This window comes from Myxine glutinosa, chromosome 2, assembly GCF_964187855.1.
Source record: "Myxine glutinosa chromosome 2, kmMyxGlut1.1, whole genome shotgun sequence".
Taxonomy (NCBI): Eukaryota; Metazoa; Chordata; class Myxini; order Myxiniformes; family Myxinidae; genus Myxine; species Myxine glutinosa.
In genome coordinates, this window is record NC_136262.1 from 271,543,402 (window position 1) to 271,567,171 (window position 23,770).

General features: G+C 33.2%; 1 protein-coding gene across 2 annotated transcripts in view; it reads left to right on the top strand.

Moving 5' to 3' along the window:
- The window catches only part of LOC137420545 (dedicator of cytokinesis protein 1), a gene marked incomplete in the record, with an annotated part of 615,378 nt that extends 591,938 nt beyond the window's left edge, over window positions 1–23,440 (top strand). For both annotated transcript variants that reach the window (XM_078772553.1, XM_078772554.1), the window contains 1 exon segment: window positions 22,619–23,440. In XM_078772553.1, coding sequence (XP_078628679.1) covers window positions 22,619–22,720 — 102 coding nt within the window.
- Between the last annotated feature and the right edge of the window lie 330 nt (window positions 23,441–23,770).

Sequence of the window (23,770 nt, forward strand, 5' to 3'; positions counted from 1 at the left end):
TGAGGGACGGCGGCACTTGTCCGAGGGTCAATCATCCATGAATCTTTATATAGTTATATAATTCGATTAGATAATAACTTGTCACCTTTCTACACTGATATAAATGTAGATTATAACTAATCATCTTTATATAGTGATATAAATGTAGATTATAACGAATCATCTTTATATAGTGATGTAAATGTAGATTGTAGATCATAACTTATCATCTTTATATAGTGATATAAATGTAGATTATAACTTATCATCTTTATATAGTGATGTAAATGTAGATTATAACTTATCATCTTTATATAGTGATATAAATGTAGATTATAACGAATCATCTTTATATAGTGATATAAATGTAGATTATAACGAATCATCTTGATATAGTGATGTAAATGTAGATTATAACTTATCATCTTTATATAGTGATGTAAATGTAGATTATAACTTATCATCTTTATATAGTGATATAAATGTAGATTATAACTTATCATCTTTATATAGTGATATAAATGTAGATTATAACTTATCATCTTTATATGGTGATGTAAATGTAGATTATAACTTATCATCTTTATATAGTGATATAAATGTAGATTATAACTTATCATCTTTATATAGTGATATAAATGTAGATTATAACTTATCATCTTTATATAGTGATATAAACGTAGATTATAACTTATCATCTTTATATGGTGATATAAATGTAGATTATAACTTATCATCTTTATATAGTGATATAAATGTAGATTATAACTTATCATCTTTATATGGTGATATAAATGTAGATTATAACTTATCATCTTTATATAGTGATATAAATGTAGATTATAACTTATCATCTTTATATAGTGATATAAATGTAGATTATAACTTATCATCTTTATATAGTGATATAAATGTAGATTATAACGAATCATCTTTATATAGTGATATAAATGTAGATTATAACTTATCATCTTTATATAGTGATATAAATGTAGATTATAACTTAGCATCTTTATATAGTGATATAAATGTAGATTATAACTTATCATCTTTATATGGTGATATAAATGTAGATTATAACTTATCATCTTTATATAGTGATATAAATGTAGATTATAACTTATCATCTTTATATAGTGATATAAATGTAGATTATAACTTATCATCTTTATATAGTGATATAAACGTAGATTATAACTTATCATCTTTACATGGTGATATAAATGTAGATTATAACTTATCATCTTTATATAGTGATATAAATGTAGATTATAACTTATCATCTTTACATGGTGATATAAATGTAGATTATAACTTATCATCTTTATATAGTAATATAAACGTAGATTATAACTTATCATCTTTATATTGTGATATAAATGTAGATTATAACTTATCATCTTTATATTGTGATATAAATGTAGATTATAACTTATCATCTTTATATAGTGATATAAACGTAGATTATAACTTATCATCTTTATATAGTGATATAAACGTAGATTATAACTTATCATCTTTGCATGGTGATATAAATGTAGATTATAACTTATCATCTTTATATAGTGATATAAATGTAGATTATAACTTATCATCTTTATATAGTGATATAAACGTAGATTATAACTTATCATCTTTACATGGTGATATAAATGTAGATTATAACTTATCATCTTTATATAGTGATATAAATGTAGATTATAACTTATCATCTTTATATAGTGATATAAATGTAGATTATAACTAATCATCTTTATATAGTGATATAAACGTAGATTATAACTTATCATCTTTATATAGTGATATAAACGTAGATTATAACTTATCATCTTTATATAGTGATATAAACTTAGATTATAACTTATCATCTTTATATAGTGATATAAATGTAGATTATAACTAATCATCTTTATATAGTGATATAAACGTAGATTATAACTAATCATCTTTATATAGTGATATAAACGTAGATTATAACTTATCATCTTTATATAGTGATATAAACGTAGATTATAACTTATCATCTTTATATAGTGATATAAACTTAGATTATAACTTATCATCTTTATATAGTGATATAAATGTAGATTATAACTAATCATCTTTATATAGTGATATAAACGTAGATTATAACTTATCATCTTTATATAGTGATATAAACGTAGATTATAACTTATCATCTTTACATGGTGATGTAAATGTAGATTATAACTTATCATCTTTATACAGTGAGATAAATGTAGATTATAACTTATCATCTTTATATAGTGATATAAATGTAGATTATAACTTATCATCTTTATATAGTGATATAAACGTAGATTATAACTTATCATCTTTATATAGTGATATAAATGTAGATTATAACTTATCATCTTTATATAGTGATATAAACGTAGATTATAACTTATCATCTTTATATAGTGATATAAATGTAGATTATAACTTATCATCTTTATATAGTGATATAAATGTAGATTATAACTTATCATCTTTATATAGTGATATAAATGTAGATTATAACTTATCATCTTTATATAGTGATATAAACGTAGATTAAACTTATCATCTTTATATAGTGATATACACGTAGATTATAACTTATCATCTTTATATAGTGATATAAATGTAGATCATAACTAATCATCTTTATATAGGGATGTAAATGTAGATCATAACTTATCATCTTTATATAGTGATATAAATGTAGATTATAACTAATCATCTTTATATAGTGATATAAACGTAGATTATAACTTATCATCTTTATATAGTGATATAAATGTAGATTATAACTTATCATCTTTATATAGTGATGTAAATGTAGATTATAACTTAGCATCTTTATATAGTGATATAAATGTAGATTATAACTTATCATCTTTATATAGTGATGTAAACGTAGATTATAACTTATCATCTTTATATAGTGATATAAATGTAGATTATAACTTATCATCTTTATATAGTGATATAAATGTAGATTATAACTTATCATCTTTATTTAGTGATATAAATGTAGATTATAACTTATCATCTTTATATAGTGATATAAATGTAGATTATAACTTATCATCTTTATATAGTGATAGAAATGTAGATTATAACTTATCATCTTTATATCATGATATAAATGTAGATTATAACTTATCATCTTTATATCGTGATATAAATGTAGATTATAACTTATCATCTTTATATAGTGATATAAACGTAGATTATAACTTATCATCTTTATATAGTGATATAAATGTAGATTATAACTTATCATCTTTATATAGTGATATAAATGTAGATTATAACTTATCATCTTTATATAGTGATGTAAATGTAGATTATAACTTAGCATCTTTATATAGTGATATAAATGTAGATTATAACTTATCATCTTTATATAGTGTGTAAACGTAGATTATAACTTATCATCTTTATATAGTGATATCAACGTAGATTATAACTTATCATCTTTATATAGTGATATAAATGTAGATTATAACTTATCATCTTTATATCGTGATATAAATGTAGATTATAACTTATCATCTTTATATAGTGATATAAATGTAGATCATAACTTATCATCTTCATTTCGTGATGTAAATGTAGATCATAACTTATCATCTTTATATAGTGATATAAACGTAGATTATAACTTATCATCTTTATATAGTGATATAAATGTAGATTATAACTAATCATCTTTATATAGTGATGTAAATGTAGATCATAACTTATCATCTTTATATAGTGATATAAACGTAGATTATAACTTATCATCTTTATATAGTGATATAAATGTAGATTATAACTAATCATCTTTATATAGTGATGTAAATGTAGATCATAACTTATCATCTTTATATAGTGATGTAAATGTAGATCATAACTTATCATCTTTATATAGTGATATAAATGTAGATTATAACTTATCATCTTTATATAGTGATGTAAATGTAGATCATAACTTATCATCTTTATATAGTGATGTAAATGTAGATCATAACTTATCATCTTTATATAGTGATATAAACGTAGATTATAACTTATCATCTTTATATAGTGATATAAATGTAGATTATAACTAATCATCTTTATATAGTGATGTAAACGTACATTATAACTTATCATCTTTATTTTGTGATATAAACGTAGATTATAACTTATCATCTCTATATAGTGATATAAATGTAAATTATAACTTATCATCTTTATATAGTGATATAAATGTAGATTATAACTTATCATCTTTATGTAGTGATATAAATGTAGATTATAACTTATCATCTTTACATGGTGATATAAATGTAGATTATAACTTATCATCTTTATATGGTGATATAAACGTAGATCATAACTTATCATCTTTATATCGTGATATAAACATAGATTATAACTTATCATCTTTATATAGTGATATAAACGTAGATCATAACTTATCATCTATATATAGTGATATAAACGTAGATTATAACTTATCATCTTTATATGGTGATATAAACGTAGATTATAACTTATCATCTTTATATGGTGATGTAAATGTAGATCATAACTTATCATCTTTATATAGTGATATAAATGTAGATTATAACTTGTCATCTTTCTATAGTGATATAAATGTAGATTATAACTTATCATCTTTATATAGTGATATAAATGTAGATTATAGCTTATCATCTTTATATAGTAATATAAATGTAGATGATAACTTATCATCTTTATATAGTGATATAAACATAGATGATAACTTATCATCTTTATATAGTGATATAAACATAGATTATAACTTATCATCTTTCTATAGTGATATCAACGTAGATTATAACTTATCATCTTTATATAGTGATATAAACATAGATTATAACTTATCATCTTTCTCTAGTGATATCAACGTAGATTATAACTTATCATCTTTGTATAGTGATATAAATGTAGATTATAACTTATCATCTTTATATAGTGATATAAATGTAGATTATAACTTATCATCTTTATATCGTGATATAAATGTAGATTATAACTTATCATCTTTATATAGTGATGTAAATGTAGATCATAACTTATCATCTTTATATAGTGATATAAATGTAGATTATAACTTATCGTCTATATATAGTGATATAAATGTAGATTATAACTTATCATCTTTATATGGTGGTATAAACGTAGATTATAACTTATCATCTTTATATAGTGATATAAACGTAGATTATAACTTATCATCTTTACATGGTGATGTAAATGTAGATTATAACTTATCATCTTTATACAGTGAGATAAATGTAGATTATAACTTATCATCTTTATATAGTGATATAAATGTAGATTATAACTTATCATCTTTATATAGTGATATAAATGTAGATCATAACTTATCATCTATATATAGTGATATAAACGTAGATTATAACTTATCATCTTTATATGATGATATAAACATAGATTATAACTTATCATCTTTATATAATGATATAAACGTAGATTATAACTTGTCATCTTTCTATAGTGATATAAATGTAGACTATAACTTATCATCTTTATATAGTGATATAAATGTGGATTATAACTTATCATCTTTATATAGTGATATAAATGTAGATTATAACTTATCATCTTTATATAGTGATATAAATGTAGATTATAACTGATCATCTTTATATGGTGATATAAATGTAGATTATAACTTATCATCTTTATATGGTGATATAAACGTAGATTATAACTTATCATCTTTATATGGTGATATAAACGTAGATTATAACTTATCATCTTTATATGGTGATATAAACGTAGATTATAACTTATCATCTTTATATGGTGATATAAACGTAGATTATAACTTATCATCTTTATATGGTGATTTTAACATAGATTATAACTTATCATCTTTATATGGTGATATAAACGTAGATTATAACTTATCATCTTCATATAGTGATATAAATGTAGATTATAACTTATCATCTTTATATAGTGATATAAATGTAGATTATAACTTATCATCTTTATATAGTGATATAAATGTAGATTATAACTTATCATCTTTATATTGTGATATAAATGTAGATTATAACTTATCATCTTTATATGGTGATATAAACGTAGATTATAACTTATCATCTTTATATGGTGATATCAACGTAGATTATAACTTATCATCTTTATATAGTGATATCAATGTAGATGATAACTTATCATCTTTATATAGTGATATAAACGTAGATTATAACTTATCATCTTTATATGGTGATATAAACGTAGATTATAACTTATCATCTTTATATCGTGATATAAACGTGGATTATAACTTATCATCTTTATATGGTGATATAAACGTAGATTATAACTTATCATCTTTATATAGTGATATAAACATAGATTATAACTTTTCATCTTTATATGGTTATATAAATGTAGATTATAACTTATCATCTTTATATAGTGATATAAACGTAGATTATAACTTATCATCTTTATATGGTGATATAAACGTAGATTATAACTTATCATCTTTATATAGTGATATAAACGTAGATTATAACTTTTAATCTTTATATAGTGATATAAACGTAGATTATAACTTATCATCTTTATATAGTGATATAAACGTAGATTATAACTTATCATCTTTATATGGTGATATAAACGTAGATTATAACTTATCATCTTTATATAGTGATATAAACGTAGATTATAACTTATCATCTTTATATAGTGATATAAATGTAGATTATAACTTATCATCTTTATATAGTGATATAAATGTAGATTATAACTTCTCATCTTTATATAGTGATATAAATGTAGATTATAACTTATCATCTTTATATTGTGATATAAATGTAGATTATAACTTATCATCTTTATATAGTGATATAAATGTAGATTATAACTTATCATCTTTATATAGTGATATAAATGTAGATTATAACTGATCATCTTTATATGGTGATATAAATGTCGATTATAACTTATCATCTTTATATGGTGATATAAACGTAGATCATAACTTATCATCTTTACATAGTGATATAAACATAGATTATAACTTATCATCTTTATATAGTGATATAAACGTAGATCATAACTTATCATCTATATATAGTGATATAAACGTAGATTATAACTTATCATCTTTATATGGTGATATAAACGTAGATTATAACTTATCATCTTTATATAGTGATGTAAATGTAGATCATAACTTATCATCTTTATATAGTGATATAAATGTAGATTATAACTTGTCATCTTTCTATAGTGATATAAATGTAGATTATAACTTATCATCTTTATATAGTGATATAAACGTAGATTATAACTTATCATCTTTATATAGTAATATAAATGTAGATGATAACTTATCATCTTTATATTGTTACAGACGTGGCTTAGATGTTAGTTTACCGAGCGGTTTTGGTATGACCACGTCTGCACAAGTTACCCGATTATACCCGAACGTTGACTAATCGCGCTACGCTAGGTCAATGAAGGAAAAGACACACAGCTGGGATTCAAATGACACGACACCAGGGTTCAGTTCTCAAGACCTCCGGAGGAGGTTATATTGTTACGGAAGGTCAGATTACAACTACAAGAGGTACAGCATAGAAAGACAAGCACTTAGACACACTCTTATATTATTCCCAACAGACGACAGATAAACGGGACAAAAGGCTGACTCACACGGGGATTGATTGCAAGGAAAGTGGGTATCGATGGCTCAAGGTGCACTCTTGGCTCAAGGACAGGGTCGACCCGGTCCGGTCCAGAGATGCGGGGAGGTATTCAGCGCTCGTACGTGGCAACTTCTCTCTCCAGGCTGGGGGCGCATCTGACCTCACATCCGGTCAGTCGCTGCGCATATCCGTCGGGGAGTGACACGCCCTCGGCTCGTTAGCTCCGCCCCAGATGGAATCGGCACGTCGCCTCTCATTGGGTGCGTGCGGGGGGGTTACCGGCTCCGCCCTTGACGGGGGACTGACAAGGAGCCCCTTCGTGGTAACCCCGTGGAGCGCATGGTCCGGCGCGCATTGTCAATGGCGGCTAACCGAGCCGGTGTGATGACGCACACTCCCCCCGCGCAGCGTCGTTGTTGTTGTAATTGTTGTTGTAGTTGTAGTTGTAGTTGTTGTTTGGGGAAGAAGATGGAAGGAGGTATGGGAAAGGTCCTAAACTCACTACTGGTGCCATATAATCACATTCTGGTGCAACGAAGAGTCAGAATTAATGGAAAGGAGTCCTTAACTGACATAGACTAAGAATAACTAGCAAGATGTCCGAAAGTTGTCTACGTGAGATGCGGTGGACCTGGGCACGACATTTAATGGGGGAAAAGGGGAAGGTCGGCTCTACTGATTGTTGTTTACAGACAATGGGACTAGGGAATGGGGGATTGGGGATAGTTGGGGAGTATTGGGGAAATAGGGGAATATTTACAAGCGGATATGGAGGCCAAATTCCATATTCGCAACATTGCACCCTTCTCTACCCTCGGGGCGTCCCGACCCGATAAATTTTTACCTACTTTAGTGTGGCACGCAATGTAGTTCCCTCTACTATTAACTCTACCCTGAGTGCGACAGTTTTACAGATATTCACAAATGAGTAAATATGTCCCCCTGCGACGTTGCACCCTTCTCCTCACAGAAACACACCCACAGGATAACCGAATCCGGAAAGAATCCTCAAACTAAACATACAGCCGGTAGGGAGCATTATTTACACAAGACTACGCTGATATTTACACTACGATCCAGGATATGTTTTTGGAGGAACACATGCAGATGTTATGCATAGAGAGAGCACGCATGCTAGCATCGATACACCAACCCACGAGTGCTCTGTGGCCTACGGCCTTTAATAAGGTGCAGAGCACCCCTTCCAAGCATCAAGCACCACCCCATCACACAGTGAGCACCATCCGGTGCACCAATAAAGTGTTTACAAATCACCGGTGGTGTCGCAGCCGGCCGATGTTCTGCCGCTGGTCTTGCCTTCATGTGGTGCACTTGGCCTTCTTACTTCTTTTAAACAAAATAAAGAAAGGCGCCAACCGCGTCCATTTCTTTATTGTGGCCGTCAGGGGGCCAACTATAAGTGGTTCACCTGTATGGCATAGGTGCCACGTTGACCCATAGGTCCATCCACGGGTGGTGCTTGGCCGCAATAGAACTGCGGTCCATTGTGGGTGGCCACAAACATTGCGGTCCATATGGTGTATCGATCCCAGCAGCAAGCAGCGAAAGTGCAGGCCCACAACTGCGAAGCCAGCACCTCTCTCTCCTCTCTCTCTGCCCCAAAACCAGATCCTCGGAGGTGGGAGACAAAAGAAGCAGACAAGTGAGTAAGGTGGTAAGGGCGCAAAAGTGCACGCAATATAAGATGATGCACACTGGGGGCACATGGGAACCAGGTGAGACAGGTACGTTCCTACCGTACGCCCCCCCCCCCCCCCCCACCAGGTAACCTACATGGCCCCTCCCTTACCCCTTACTGTATCCACACAACACAACACTACCCATAAACATCTACTTTACAAATCAACAACATCCCTACTGTCTTCCCCGTTCCTCCCATAAACCAAATTCGTCTTCTCTCCCTCCTAACCAATCAAATTTGCCATTTTCAACTTTCATCAAAATTTGCCATCTCCAACTGAACATCAAAATTTGCCATTACCAATTCATCATCAGTCCCTCCTAAGGAGATGGAATCACCCCAATGTCTCATCCACGTCGTGATGCGTCTCACAAATCCAACAGCAGTCCTTATTTCCTGCACCAAAACAAAGAAAACACAGGTGTGGAGTCATCATCATCACCACAGGTAAGTGGCTGCGTATGGTGCGACAGGTTCATCAATCCTAACTATTTCCTAAATGACTTTAACAACTTTACACTACCCGGGGTCTTTCTCCGGCCAAACCATTGGCCCTCTTACACTATGGGTTCTAAAAACCAATTCCCATTGGCCAAACTGTGGTGCTTTTCAATTTGGGGTCTCACTCCCCCGATTCATCTCCCGGTGCCCTCGCACAATTTCTGGGCTGTGGCGTGTACCTCTCCCAGTGGGTCTACCCACCTGCACACCTCCACCACTGCAGTTGCCTCCGAGCTTACCTGCTCCTTACCCTAACCTAACTACCTGGGGAAGGCCCTCTGGCGCTCGCCCCACTCGGTGCCCTCTCTGGCACTGGGCTACCCGGGTCCATCCTCCGGATCCTCGGGCCCCCACTCACAACTACCGGCTCCCAGAGCCCACCTGCGGCCTCACCTGGCCGACATCCTCACAGTGGTGGAGTGCCCAACCAACTACACACACTAACAGGCTACACGCCCAGCCATTTCCACAACACTAATGCACCCATTCACAACACCATTCTGCAACCGCACCACAAATGCCAATATCCAACCACAATTTACCTGTACCCTCTACCTAACACTTACACTACCCGCCCCGGGTATCCGTGATAGGGGTCCACTCTTCCCCCATCCACACCTTCGCACCATGCACACCACTCCGTACCACTTACTCCAACTCTCTCCACACACCTGTACCTGCACACCTGTGCTCTCACACCTGGTGCCACCTGCACCCTTCTCTCCCCAAGCGCATTCGCGCTGATCCACAACACTCACTACTCACACACTGCTCCACACACCTGTCCAGTTGCACACCTGTGCAATCACACCTGTTCAATTCTCACACACACGGCATCATCTCAGCTAACTACTCCCTTCTGAAACTTGCGCTTCCCAGTCGTCCCTTTAAACTATTGCGCTCCCACGTCATTATCATCCACACTAAACTACCTGCGTCCCCACTACAGGTATCAGTCACTAACTAAACTTAACGTCACCTAATGTCATCTTCTCTAGATCCCTATCAATATAACCTAACCCACCCGGGCTAGTTTTCACTGCCATACACCCCATAATCTAGTGCTCCTTTGCCCCACCATGGGAAGGGTGGCAGGGATGCCCCCCCTTACCCACCGGGCCCATCGCTCACTACCAATTTTGCACATCAAATTTCAACAAATCAAAAATTTGGCCAATCACTGCCCATCATCTGCCAATCATTACTGCCAATCCTTTGCCAATCATCAAATTTTGTTTTTCTCTAATTTTGGGGCCAAAACACTAACCTCATCACCCAGTCTACTCACTAATACCTCTCGGTGCGCCAATCCCTGTCCAAAGCCCGGCTTCGTAAAGCCAAGCAATGGATGCTGGTTGTTTTGTGCCAGCGGCTGGATACATCCCGCATTCGGTGCAGGGAAGGAGGTTTACCCGGGCCGAGATCCCACGCACCATCTCGGCACGGAGCCATCCCATGGCTCGATCTCGGCCTGCCGGAATGCCTCACCAAAAAGTGGTCGCCATGACGACCCTTTCTATTGGGCTGCCCGCTCCGCCTAGTGGAGCACGGACGCGGCCGTTCAAAGCGAGGCCCAGCACGCACCGAGGGCCCGATTCGGCTATAAGTCGTTCTAAACTCTACCCCGTCTAACGTCGATGCTTCACCTGGACGCTTACACCCCGCAGCCCGTTCCTTGCTCACACATCCAGCCGTGCCCATGCTCCTCGTACCTTTCCTTACACACCCAGGTACCCTCATTCCACTCACAGCCTTGGTCACACACCTGACCACCGAACACTGTGGCACACATTCGTTGCTCGCACACCTCACCAATACACCGCTTCGCGCCCCCTCCTCGGTCACCTCCTCTGTGACAATCACAGGTGTGCTCTCATTCGCACACCCAACCACGTGCCTCACCACCAACTCCAGCATGCATTCCCACTCACGCTCTACCATTCCAGGTGTGCATCCTTCCATCCCAGGTGTACATCCTCGCTCACCTGTCACAACCAACTCACTCTCCTTGTCACTCTCAATACTCTCACCTCCATTCTTGACAGCGCACTCACCCTTACTCTTGACAGCGCACTCTTTCCTCGTGCACCTGTCCGTCACACACCTTTCTCGCGCACACTCTCCCGTTACACCCTCTGTAACACTCACCACAGGTGGACACTCTTCCTTACTTCTGACAGCGCACTCTTTCCTCATGCACCTGTCCGTCACACACCTTTCTCGCGAACACTCTCCAGTTACACCCTCTGTAACACTCACCACAGGTGGACACTCTTCCTTACTTCTGACAGCGCACTCTTTCCTCATGCACCCGTCCGTCACACACCTTTCTCGCGCACACTCTTGCGCACACTCTCCCGTCACACCCTCTGTAACACTCACCACACCACGCTTCCATGTGCTCCCTCGCACACGCGCTACGACCGACTCACTCTCGCCAGCACCCTCACTCCTTGGCACACACTTTTTCCTCACACACCCCAGAGTCGGACTTTCTCGCACACCTCCTTTTTCGCACACCAGACCTGTCGCACACTTCACCAACGGCCTCTCACGAACACCCGGGTCTATCTCGACCCCCAAGCTTATCAAATCACCTGGCGCATCATACGCACGACCATATTGGTCACCACTTACACCGGGTCCTCTTCCTCTTCGCTTCTCCTCCATCACCTGCGAATCCCTCATCCGGTTAATGAGCACATCATCACGATCCAAACACAGACTTTGGACCAATTCTTTTATCTCCTCTTTTATTTCTTTCTTATCCCCTCTCCGTCGCTTCTTAATTTCGCTCATCCCTTCTTCCACTTCTTCTAGTTTCTGCTTCACCTCTTTCATTCCCCGGTACGTCTCCTCCAGCTCATCCTCTAAGGCTACCTTGACCGTTTCCAGGTGCGTCCTCACCTGCCGGTCCTTCGTCTCCATTACCTCTATCACCTCGTCCAACCTCGTTGTCAGTCCCTCACGTACCATCTGACATTCCCTCTTTGTCGCTGTTAAGTCGTTTTTTATGTCGTTTTGTGTCGCTTTTAAACCTCCTAATACCGCAGTGTTCCTTTGAACCTGCTCCACTAACTCCGTCTGTCCCACCGTCAGCTGCTCCACCTCCTGCGTCAGGTCCTCTATGCCCCCTTGTAACTTTACAGTCCCCTTTCTCACCTCCTTCTCCATGCGCTCCTTACAGTGCCTCACCTCCTCGCGCACTCCTCCGACCTCCTCACTCACACCTCTTCTGATCTCCTCTCCCATCACTTGCATCTCCTGCCCAGATGCCACCCTCATCTGCTCCATTTCCTCCCTGTGAGCATCCAGTTTGGTTTCTACCCCCATTCTGACCCCCTCTATCTGCTGCCCCATTTGGTTAACTTCCCTTTCCGCTTGGTCCCTCATGTCCCTCAATTTGCCTTCCATGGTGTTTTCTAACCCCTCTAACCCTTTTTGCATCCCTTCCATTTGATTCTCTTGAGCGGCCATTCTGTTTTCTACCCCCATTAACCCATGTTTCACTCCCTCTATCTGATTCTCTTGAGCGGCCATTCTGTTTTCTACCCCCATTAACCCATTTCTCACCTCTTTTATCCCCTTGTCTAACCCCTCAAAATTATTGTCTAACTTCTCACCGGTACCCCTCGCTTCGTCCCTCATTACCCCCATTTGGTTTCCCATTACCCCTAATTGGCCCTTCAATCGCTCACTCTGAGCATCCATCCGGTTCCCCATTACCCCCATCATTCTGCTTTCCATTTCTTCACTATTCTGGGCCATAAGGGCCTTCATTTGTATGAAAAACAAGTTCCAATCCACCGGGGGCGCTGCCACGGTCGCGGGCGTGGACGCCGTGGCCATCTGCGAGGCGCCATTTTGCGCGCCCGCTACTTCGTGCGTGACGGCGCTATTTTGCGAACCTGCTACCCTCACTGCTTCGCTCTCCTCGCGTCCCTCAATTTGGTCCTGGACCGACCCTGCCTCACTCTCCCCTACCGGACCCCAGCTGTCTTGGTCTGCCATAGCGCGACTTTCAAAATTCGGGTTTTTATTTTCGTAAAACAAATTCAAATTTCGCCGTTATAATTTCGCGCGGGAAACGCGCTCCGAATCGATTCTAATTGTTACAAATTTGGGCCTAATAAATTTAGTCCCGGGTTCGAATTCCACTCCTCGACACCAATTGTTACAGACGTGGCTTAGATGTTAGTTTACCGAGCGGTTTTGGTATGACCACGTCTGCACAAGTTACCCGATTATACCCGAACGTTGACTAATCGCGCTACGCTAGGTCAATGAAGGAAAAGACACACAGCTGGGATTCAAATGACACGACACCAGGGTTCAGTTCTCAAGACCTCCGGAGGAGGTTATATTGTTACGGAAGGTCAGATTACAACTACAAGAGGTACAGCATAGAAAGACAAGCACTTAGACACACTCTTATATTATTCCCAACAGACGACAGATAAACGGGACAAAAGGCTGACTCACACGGGGATTGATTGCAAGGAAAGCGGGTATCGATGGCTCAAGGTGCACTCTTGGCTCAAGGACAGGGTCGACCCGGTCCGGTCCAGAGATGCGGGGAGGTATTCAGCGCTCGTACGTGGCAACTTCTCTCTCCAGGCTGGGGGCGCATCTGACCTCACATCCGGTCAGTCGCTGCGCATATCCGGCGGGGAGTGACACGCCCTCGGCTCGTTAGCTCCGCCCCAGATGGAATCGGCACGTCGCCTCTCATTGGGTGCGTGCGGGGGGGTTACCGGCTCCGCCCTTGACGGGGGACTGACAAGGAGCCCCTTCGTGGTAACCCCGTGGAGCGCATGGTCCGGCGCGCATTGTCAATGGCGGCTAACCGAGCCGGTGTGATGACGCACACTCCCCCCGCGCAGCGTCGTTGTTGTTGTAATTGTTGTTGTAGTTGTAGTTGTAGTTGTTGTTTGGGGAAGAAGATGGAAGGAGGTATGGGAAAGGTCCTAAACTCACTACTGGTGCCATATAATCACATTCTGGTGCAACGAAGAGTCAGAATTAATGGAAAGGAGTCCTTAACTGACATAGACTAAGAATAACTAGCAAGATGTCCGAAAGTTGTCTACGTGAGATGCGGTGGACCTGGGCACGACATTTAATGGGGGAAAAAGGGGAAGGTCGGCTCTACTGATTGTTGTTTACAGACAATGGGACTAGGGAATGGGGGATTGGGGATAGTTGGGGAGTATTGGGGAAATAGGGGAATATTTACAAGCGGATATGGAGGCCAAATTCCATATTCGCAACAATATCGTGATATAAACATAGATTATAACTTATCATCTTTCTATAGTGATCTCAACGTAGATTATAACTTATCATCTTTATATAGTGATATAAACATAGATTATAACTTATCATCTTTCTATAGTGATATCAACGTAGATTATAACTTATCATCTTTATATAGTGATATAAATGTAGATTATAACTTATCATCTTTATATAGTGATGTAAATGTAGATCATAACTTATCATCTTTATATAGTGATATAAATGTAGATTATAACTTATCATCTTTATATAGTGATATAAATGTAGATTATAACTTATCATCTTTATATAGTGATATAAATGTAGATTATAACTTATCATCTTTATATAGTGATATAAATGTAGATTATAACTTATCATCTTTATATAGTGATATAAATGCAGATTATAACTTATCATCTTTATATAGTGATGTAAATGTAGATCATAACTTATCATCTTTATATAGTGATATAAATGTAGATTATAACTTATCATCTTTATGTAGTGATATAAATGTAGATTATAACTTATCATCTTTATATAGTGATATAAACGTAGATTATAACTTATCATCTTTATATGGTGATATAAACGTAGATTATAACTTATCATCTTTATATGGTGATATCAACGTAGATTATAACTTATCATCTTTATATAGTGATATCAATGTAGATTATAACTTATCATCTTTATGTAGTGATATAAACGTCGATTATAACTTATCATCTTTATATGGTGATATAAACGTAGATTATAACATCATCTTTATATCGTGATATAAACATAGATTATAACTTATCATCTTTATATGGTGATATAAACGTAGATTATAACTTATCATCTTTATATAGTGATATAAACGTAGATTATAACTTTTCATCTTAATATGGTTATATAAATGTAGATTATAACTTATCATCTTTATATAGTGATATAAACGTAGATTATAACTTATCATCTTTATATGGTGATATAAACGTAGATTATAACTTATCATCTTTATATAGTGATATAAACGTAGATTATAACTTTTCATCTTTATATAGTGATATAAACGTAGATTATAACTTATCATCTTTATATAGTGATATAAACGTAGATTATAACTTATCATCTTTATATGGTGATATAAACGTAGATTATAACTTATCATCTTTATATAGTGATATAAACGTAGATTATAACTTATCATCTTTATATAGTGATATAAATGTAGATTATAACTTATCATCTTTATATAGTGATATAAATGTAGATTATAACTTCTCATCTTTATATAGTGATATAAATGTAGATTATAACTTATCATCTTTATATAGTGATATAAATGTAGATTATAACTTATCATCTTTATATAGTGATATAAATGTAGATTATAACTTATCATCTTTATATAGTGATATAAATGTAGATTATAACTGATCATCTTTATATGGTGATATAAATGTAGATTATAACTTATCATCTTTATATGGTGATATAAACGTAGATCATAACTTATCATCTTTATATAGTGATATAAACATAGATTATAACTTATCATCTTTATATAGTGATATAAACGTAGATCATAACTTATCATCTATATATAGTGATATAAACGTAGATTATAACTTATCATCTTTATATGGTGATATAAACATAGATTATAACTTATCATCTTTATATAGTGATGTAAATGTAGATCATAACTTATCATCTTTATATAGTGATATAAATGTAGATTATAACTTGTCATCTTTCGATAGTGATATAAACATAGATTATAACTTATCATCTTTCTATAGTGATATCAACGTAGATTATAACTTATCATCTTTATATAGTGATATAAATGTAGATTATAACTTATCATCTTTATATAGTGATGTAAATGTAGATCATAACTTATCATCTTTATATAGTGATATAAATGTAGATTATAACTTATCATCTTTATATAGTGATATAAATGTAGATTATAACTTATCATCTTTATATAGTGATATAAATGTAGATTATAACTTGTCATCTTTCTATAGTGATATAAATGTAGATTATAACTTATCATCTTTATATAGTGATATAAACGTAGATTATAACTTATCATCTTTATATAGTAATATAAATGTAGATGATAACTTATCATCTTTATATAGTGATATAAACATAGATTATAACTTATCATCTTTCTATAGTGATATCAACGTAGATTATAACTTTTCATCTTTATATAGTGATATAAATGTAGATTATAACTTATCATCTTTATATAGTGATATAAATGTAGATTATAACTTATCATCTTTATATAGTGATATAAATGTAGATTATAACTTATCATCTTTATATAGTGATATAAATGTAGATTATAACTTATCATCTTTATATAGTGATATAAATGCAGATTATAACTTATCATCTTTATATAGTGATGTAAATGTAGATCATAACTTATCATCTTTATATAGTGATATAAATGTAGATTATAACTTATCATCTTTATGTAGTGATATAAATGTAGATTATAACTTATCATCTTTATATAGTGACATAAACGTAGATAATAACTTATCATCTTTATATTGTGATATAAATGTAGATTATAACTTATCATCTTTATATAGCGATATACAACAACAACACACAACAACATGCATTTTCAGGCCATTTTCCCTGCTAGAGCGGGGGTTAGCCTTGCGGTCCCCATGACAATCTTCTCCATATTGCCCTATTTTCTGCATCTCTCCTTGTTTAACCCCCTTGCCCGCATTTCTTCTTCCACCATCTTTAGCCAAGTCTTTCTCGGTCTTCCCCGTCCTCTACTTCCTTCTACATTCATTTCCATCACTCTTCTCAACCAGTCACTCTCATCCTTCCTCAACACGTGACCAAACCATATCAACCTGTTCCTCTTCACAGCATCAATCACAGGCTCTATTTTTTTTTTTTTTTTTTTTTTTTTTTTGTATACAAGATCGAGGCTCATGAAAGAGCGAATCCCATCATCTTTCGCAAATCATCATTTGTCTTCCTCTCTCTCAACGATACTCCGCACATCCACCGAACCATTCGCATTTCCACCCTTTCCAGCCTTCGTTGCTGCTCTACATTCATGACCCATGTCTCGCTCCCAATATAGCGATAAAAACGTAGGTTATAACTTATCATCTTTATATAGTGATATAAATGTAGATTATAACTTATCATCTTTATATGGTGATGTAAATGTAGATTATAACTTATCATCTTTATATAGTGATATAAATGTAGATTATAACTTATCATCTTTATATGGTGATATAAATGTAGATTATAACTTATCATCTTGATATAGTAATATAAATGTAGATTATAGCTTATCATCTTTTCGTGATATAAATGTAGATTATAACTTATCATCTTTATATTGTGATATAAATGTAGATTATAACTTAAATGTAGATTATAACTTATCATCTTTATATAGTGATATAAATGTAGATTATAACTTATGATCTTTATATAGTGATATAAATGTAGATTATAACTTATCATCTTTATGTAGTGATATAAATGTAGATTATAACTTATCATCTTTATATAGCGATATAAATGTAGATTATAACTTATCATCTTTATATAGTGATATAAATGTAGATTATAACTTATCATCTTTATATAGTGATATAAATGTAGATTATAACTTATCATCTTTATATAGTGATATAAATGTAGATTAATAACTTATCATCTTTATATAGTGATATAAATGTAGATAATAACTTATCATCTTTATATAGTGATATAAATGTAGATTATAACTTATCATCGTTATTTCGTGATATAAATGTAGATTATAACTTATCTTTATATAGTGATATAAATGTAGATTATAACTTATCATCTTTATATAGTGATATAAATGTAGATTATAACTTATCATCTTTATATAGTGATATAAATGTAGATTATAACTTATCATCTTTATATAGTGATATAAATGTAGATTATAACTTATCATCTTTATATAGTGATATAAACGTACATTATAACTTATCATCTTTATATAGGGATATAAATGTAGATTATAACTTATCATCTTTATATAGTGATATAAATGTAGATTATACCTTATCATCTTTATATAGTGATATAAACGTAGATTATAACTTATCATCTTTATATAGTGATATAAACGTACATTATAACTTATCATCTTTATATAGTGATATAAATGTAGATTATAACTTATCATCTTTATATAGTGATATAAACGTACATTATAACTTATCATCTTTATATAGGGATATAAATGTAAATTATAACTTATCATCTTTATATAGTGATATAAATGTAGATTATAACTTATCATCTTTATATAGGGATATAAATGTAGATTATAACTTATCATCTTTATATAGTGATATAAACGTAAATAATAACTTATCATCTTTATATAGTGATATAAACGTAAATAATAACTTATCATCTTTATATAGTGATATAAACGTAGATTCTAACTTATCATCTTTATATTGTGATATCAACATAGATTATAACTTATCATCTTTATATAGTGATATAAATGTAGATTATAACTTATCATCTTCATATAGTGATATAAACGTAGATTATAACTTATCATCTTTATATAGTGATATAAATGTAGATTAATAACTTATCATCTTTATATAGTGATATAAATGTAGATAATAACTTATCATCTTTATATAGTGATATGAATGTAGATTAATAACTTATCATCTTTATATAGTGATATAAATGTAGATAATAACTTATCATCTTTATATAGTGATATAAATGTAGATTATAACTTATCATCTTTATATAGTGATATAAATGTAGATTAATAACTTATCATCTTTATATAGTGATATAAATGTAGATAATAACTTATCATCTTTATATAGTGATATAAATGTAGATTATAACTTATCATCTTTATATAGTGATATAAATGTAGATTATAACTTATCATCTTTATATAGTGATATAAATGTAGATTAATAACTTATCATCTTTATATAGTGATATAAATGTAGATAATAACTTATCATCTTTATATAGTGATATAAATGTAGATTATAACTTATCATCGTTATTTCGTGATATAAATGTAGATTATAACTTATCATCGTTATTTCGTGATATAAATGTAGATTATAACTTATCATCTTTATATAGTGATATAAATGTAGATTATAACTTATCATCTTTATATAGTGATATAAATGTAGATTATAACTTATCATCTTTATATAGTGATATAAATGTAGATTATAACTTATCATCTTTATGTAGTGATATAAATGTAGATTATAACTTATCATCTTTATATAGTGATATAAACGTACATTATAACTTATCATCTTTATATAGGGATATAAATGTAGATTATAACTTATCATCTTTATATAGTGATATAAATGTAGATTATAACTTATCATCCTTATATAGTGATAAAACGTACATTATAACTTATCATCTTTATATAGGGATATAAATGTAGATTATAACTTATCATCTTTATATGGTGATATAAATGTAGATTATAACTTATCATCTTTATATAGGGATATAAATGTAGATTATAACTTATCATCTTTATATAATGATATAAATGTAGATTATAACTTATCATCTTTATATAGGGATATAAATGTAGATTATAACTTATCATCTTTATATAGTGATATAAATGTAGATTATAACTTATCATCTTTATATGGTGATATAAACGTACATTATAACTTATCATCTTTATATAGGGATATAAATGTAGATTATAACTTATCATCTTTATATAGTGATATCAACATAGATTATAACTTATCATCTTTATATAGTGAAATAAACGTACATTATAACTTATCATCTTTATATAGGGATATAAATGTAGATTATAACTTATCATCTTCATATAGTGATATCAACATAGATTATAACTTATCATCTTTATTTAGTGATATCAACATAGATTATAACTTATCATCTTTATATAGTGATATAAATGTAGATTATAACTTATCATCTTTATATAGTGATATAAATGTGGATTATAACTTATCATCTTTATATAGTGATATAAACGTAGATTATAACTTATCATCTTTATATAGCGATATAAATGTGGATTATAACTTATCATCTTTATATAGTGCCTCAAAAAACATTGCCTCAAACAGGGAACCATGATTGTCATGGGGGTCGCAAGGCTAACCCCTGCTCTAGCGGGGGAAATGGCCTTAAAACGATCATTCATTCATTCATTCATTCTTCTTTATATAGTGATGTCAACGTAGATTATAACTTATCATCTTTATATAGTGATATAAATGCAGATAATAACATCATCTTTATATGGTGATGTAAGGGGGTTTATAAGGGGTCTGAATACTTGCTGAATGCACTGTATATGGCAGGCTGTTGTGAGTGTCAGCAAAGTCGAAGTTTGCATTGCCATACCTTCCCTATCTAAACATTATCTCTCTATAAATCCAGTAAGTGATGTATCTGCTCTGCCAAAGCACATATATCACTCTCAGGTGTTCCATGAAAAACCACTGAACAATCCAATTCCATGTCTCCAGCAACATATCGGGTCTTGCCACTTGGTTCCAATGAGCAATTCCACTTTGTTGTGCTTGATCGCTCATAAAGTATGGTTTGCAAGTTCAGCAAGTCGAGCAGATTTTTGTTATTGATTGAGTAGGATTGTTATTACATTATTACCATTCAGGATATTTTTGTATGGACAGAGATTGTTTTCGTCAGGTTCACTATGTTAACAAATACAATTTCATTCAAAATTTTGGGAGATTAGCAAACCTGTACATTTTTGGAATCATCAGAGCATGGAGAATCCGAAAATCAATGTTGGCATTTGCACAGACACCTGCATGGCCGCCATTTTGGATTTTCAAAATGGACGCCATAAAATGCATATTTTGCGCTATCTCGGCTTCTAGTCAACCTAGAAACTTGATTTAAAATGCTAATCCTATGTTTTCTGGGTCAAGGAATTCAATAAAGGCCTTAAAATAGTGCTCAGGATTATAGAAAAGCAACAAACGAAGGTAATTGAAAACCATTGTCTTTATATTTGTGATATAACTATTACATAATACATGATATTGCAAGTCCTTTGAAGTTATAGGTATGGGTTTATAAAGCAAGAAAGCAGCCTTGTTAGTATCAGATTGAACTATAAGTCCTATACACAGGATCTACTAGGTCTATACCGTTCAGGAATATGCTTTTACAGATCTTCATCACTGTCCTGTGTGTCATTTTCGCAAAGGTGTCTACGCAAATGTAAACATTAATTTTTGGATTCCTCATGCTCTGAATATTCCAAAAATATATCGTTTTGCTCATCTCCAAAATTTTTGAACGAAAAAACATGGTGAACCTGACTATTTTTGAGATGACTGAGTTTTTCATCTCACTCAAAAAATTGTCCATGTTCTGACCTTTAACCCCCATTTTCCTGCAGGCAGCACCGCCCCTGCCAGTGAAGAGTGACCACAGCAAAACAACAACACCGCCACCACCCCCACCCCCCAAGATATCTCGGGTCCACTCTCAGCATCAATAGACATTTGTCAAACTTCAAATACAAATTGACTTTTTATCTTTTATGGGAGATGGGGAAACATATGACATTGTGTGCCTCCTCATCTTTCAGTGGACCATGTCCTGTTTAAAGGAAGACTTATTCACTGTGAACCTGAACCTGGGATATCTTGATCATGTGTATAAGAGACAATTAAGCACTATCTCCCAAATTATTCCACTTCATTCCTTTTATATCCTCAAGGAGGACAATCGACCATTCCTGATGTGATGGCAAATTGGCCTTAAAAGTATGCCCCAGTTTCTGCTTTTCCTTGTTTATTTTCAAATTGATTTATAATCCCACTCGTTTTAACCCATTGAAGAGAGTCAAAGCACAGTGAGGTGAAATGTCAACAATGGCCTCAAACACTGTGTGTTGTATTCAAAAATTACAATGTACAGATGTGTATATATATATAATTATCTAAATGATTTTATAACACTGCCAAACTTATAAAATTTTGTCCTATTAGTGTAGGCTTATATTGCAGGCGTTCTACTGGAATTTCTCTTGAGATGCTTCAACCTGTGGTGTGTTCACAGGTTAAAAAAACTTCTGAACCCAAACAGCTCATTCTTCATCTGTGCTCTTGTGACCCTTAACCCCAATGCTAACCCTCATGCTGACTCCAACGCTACTAATCCAAAGTATTTCTGGAACTGATTTTCTTTTTTGAAATAAAATTCATTTTGAATATTACATGTTGAGTGAACTTGAAGATGGTGTTTCTAACCTTCGAAAAAAAGATTAAAGATGTCTTAGAAAATGGTAACAGGGTGAATGTGCATTGTCTTACAGAATAATAACTGTGAATATTCCAAATATTCCTCGAGATCGCACAATATCTGCCAGCAACCCTCTTCTTGTGAAACTGACAAAAACAAGACTCTCTGCTCACCTTCACTCTTTCATTCCTCATTTCTCCCGCCTCTGGAACAAACTCCCTCACTCTCTTCAATCCCACTCCTCCCTCCGGATCTTTAAAACAGCTGTTCACCACCATCTCTTATCTTCCCCCATCCAAATCCT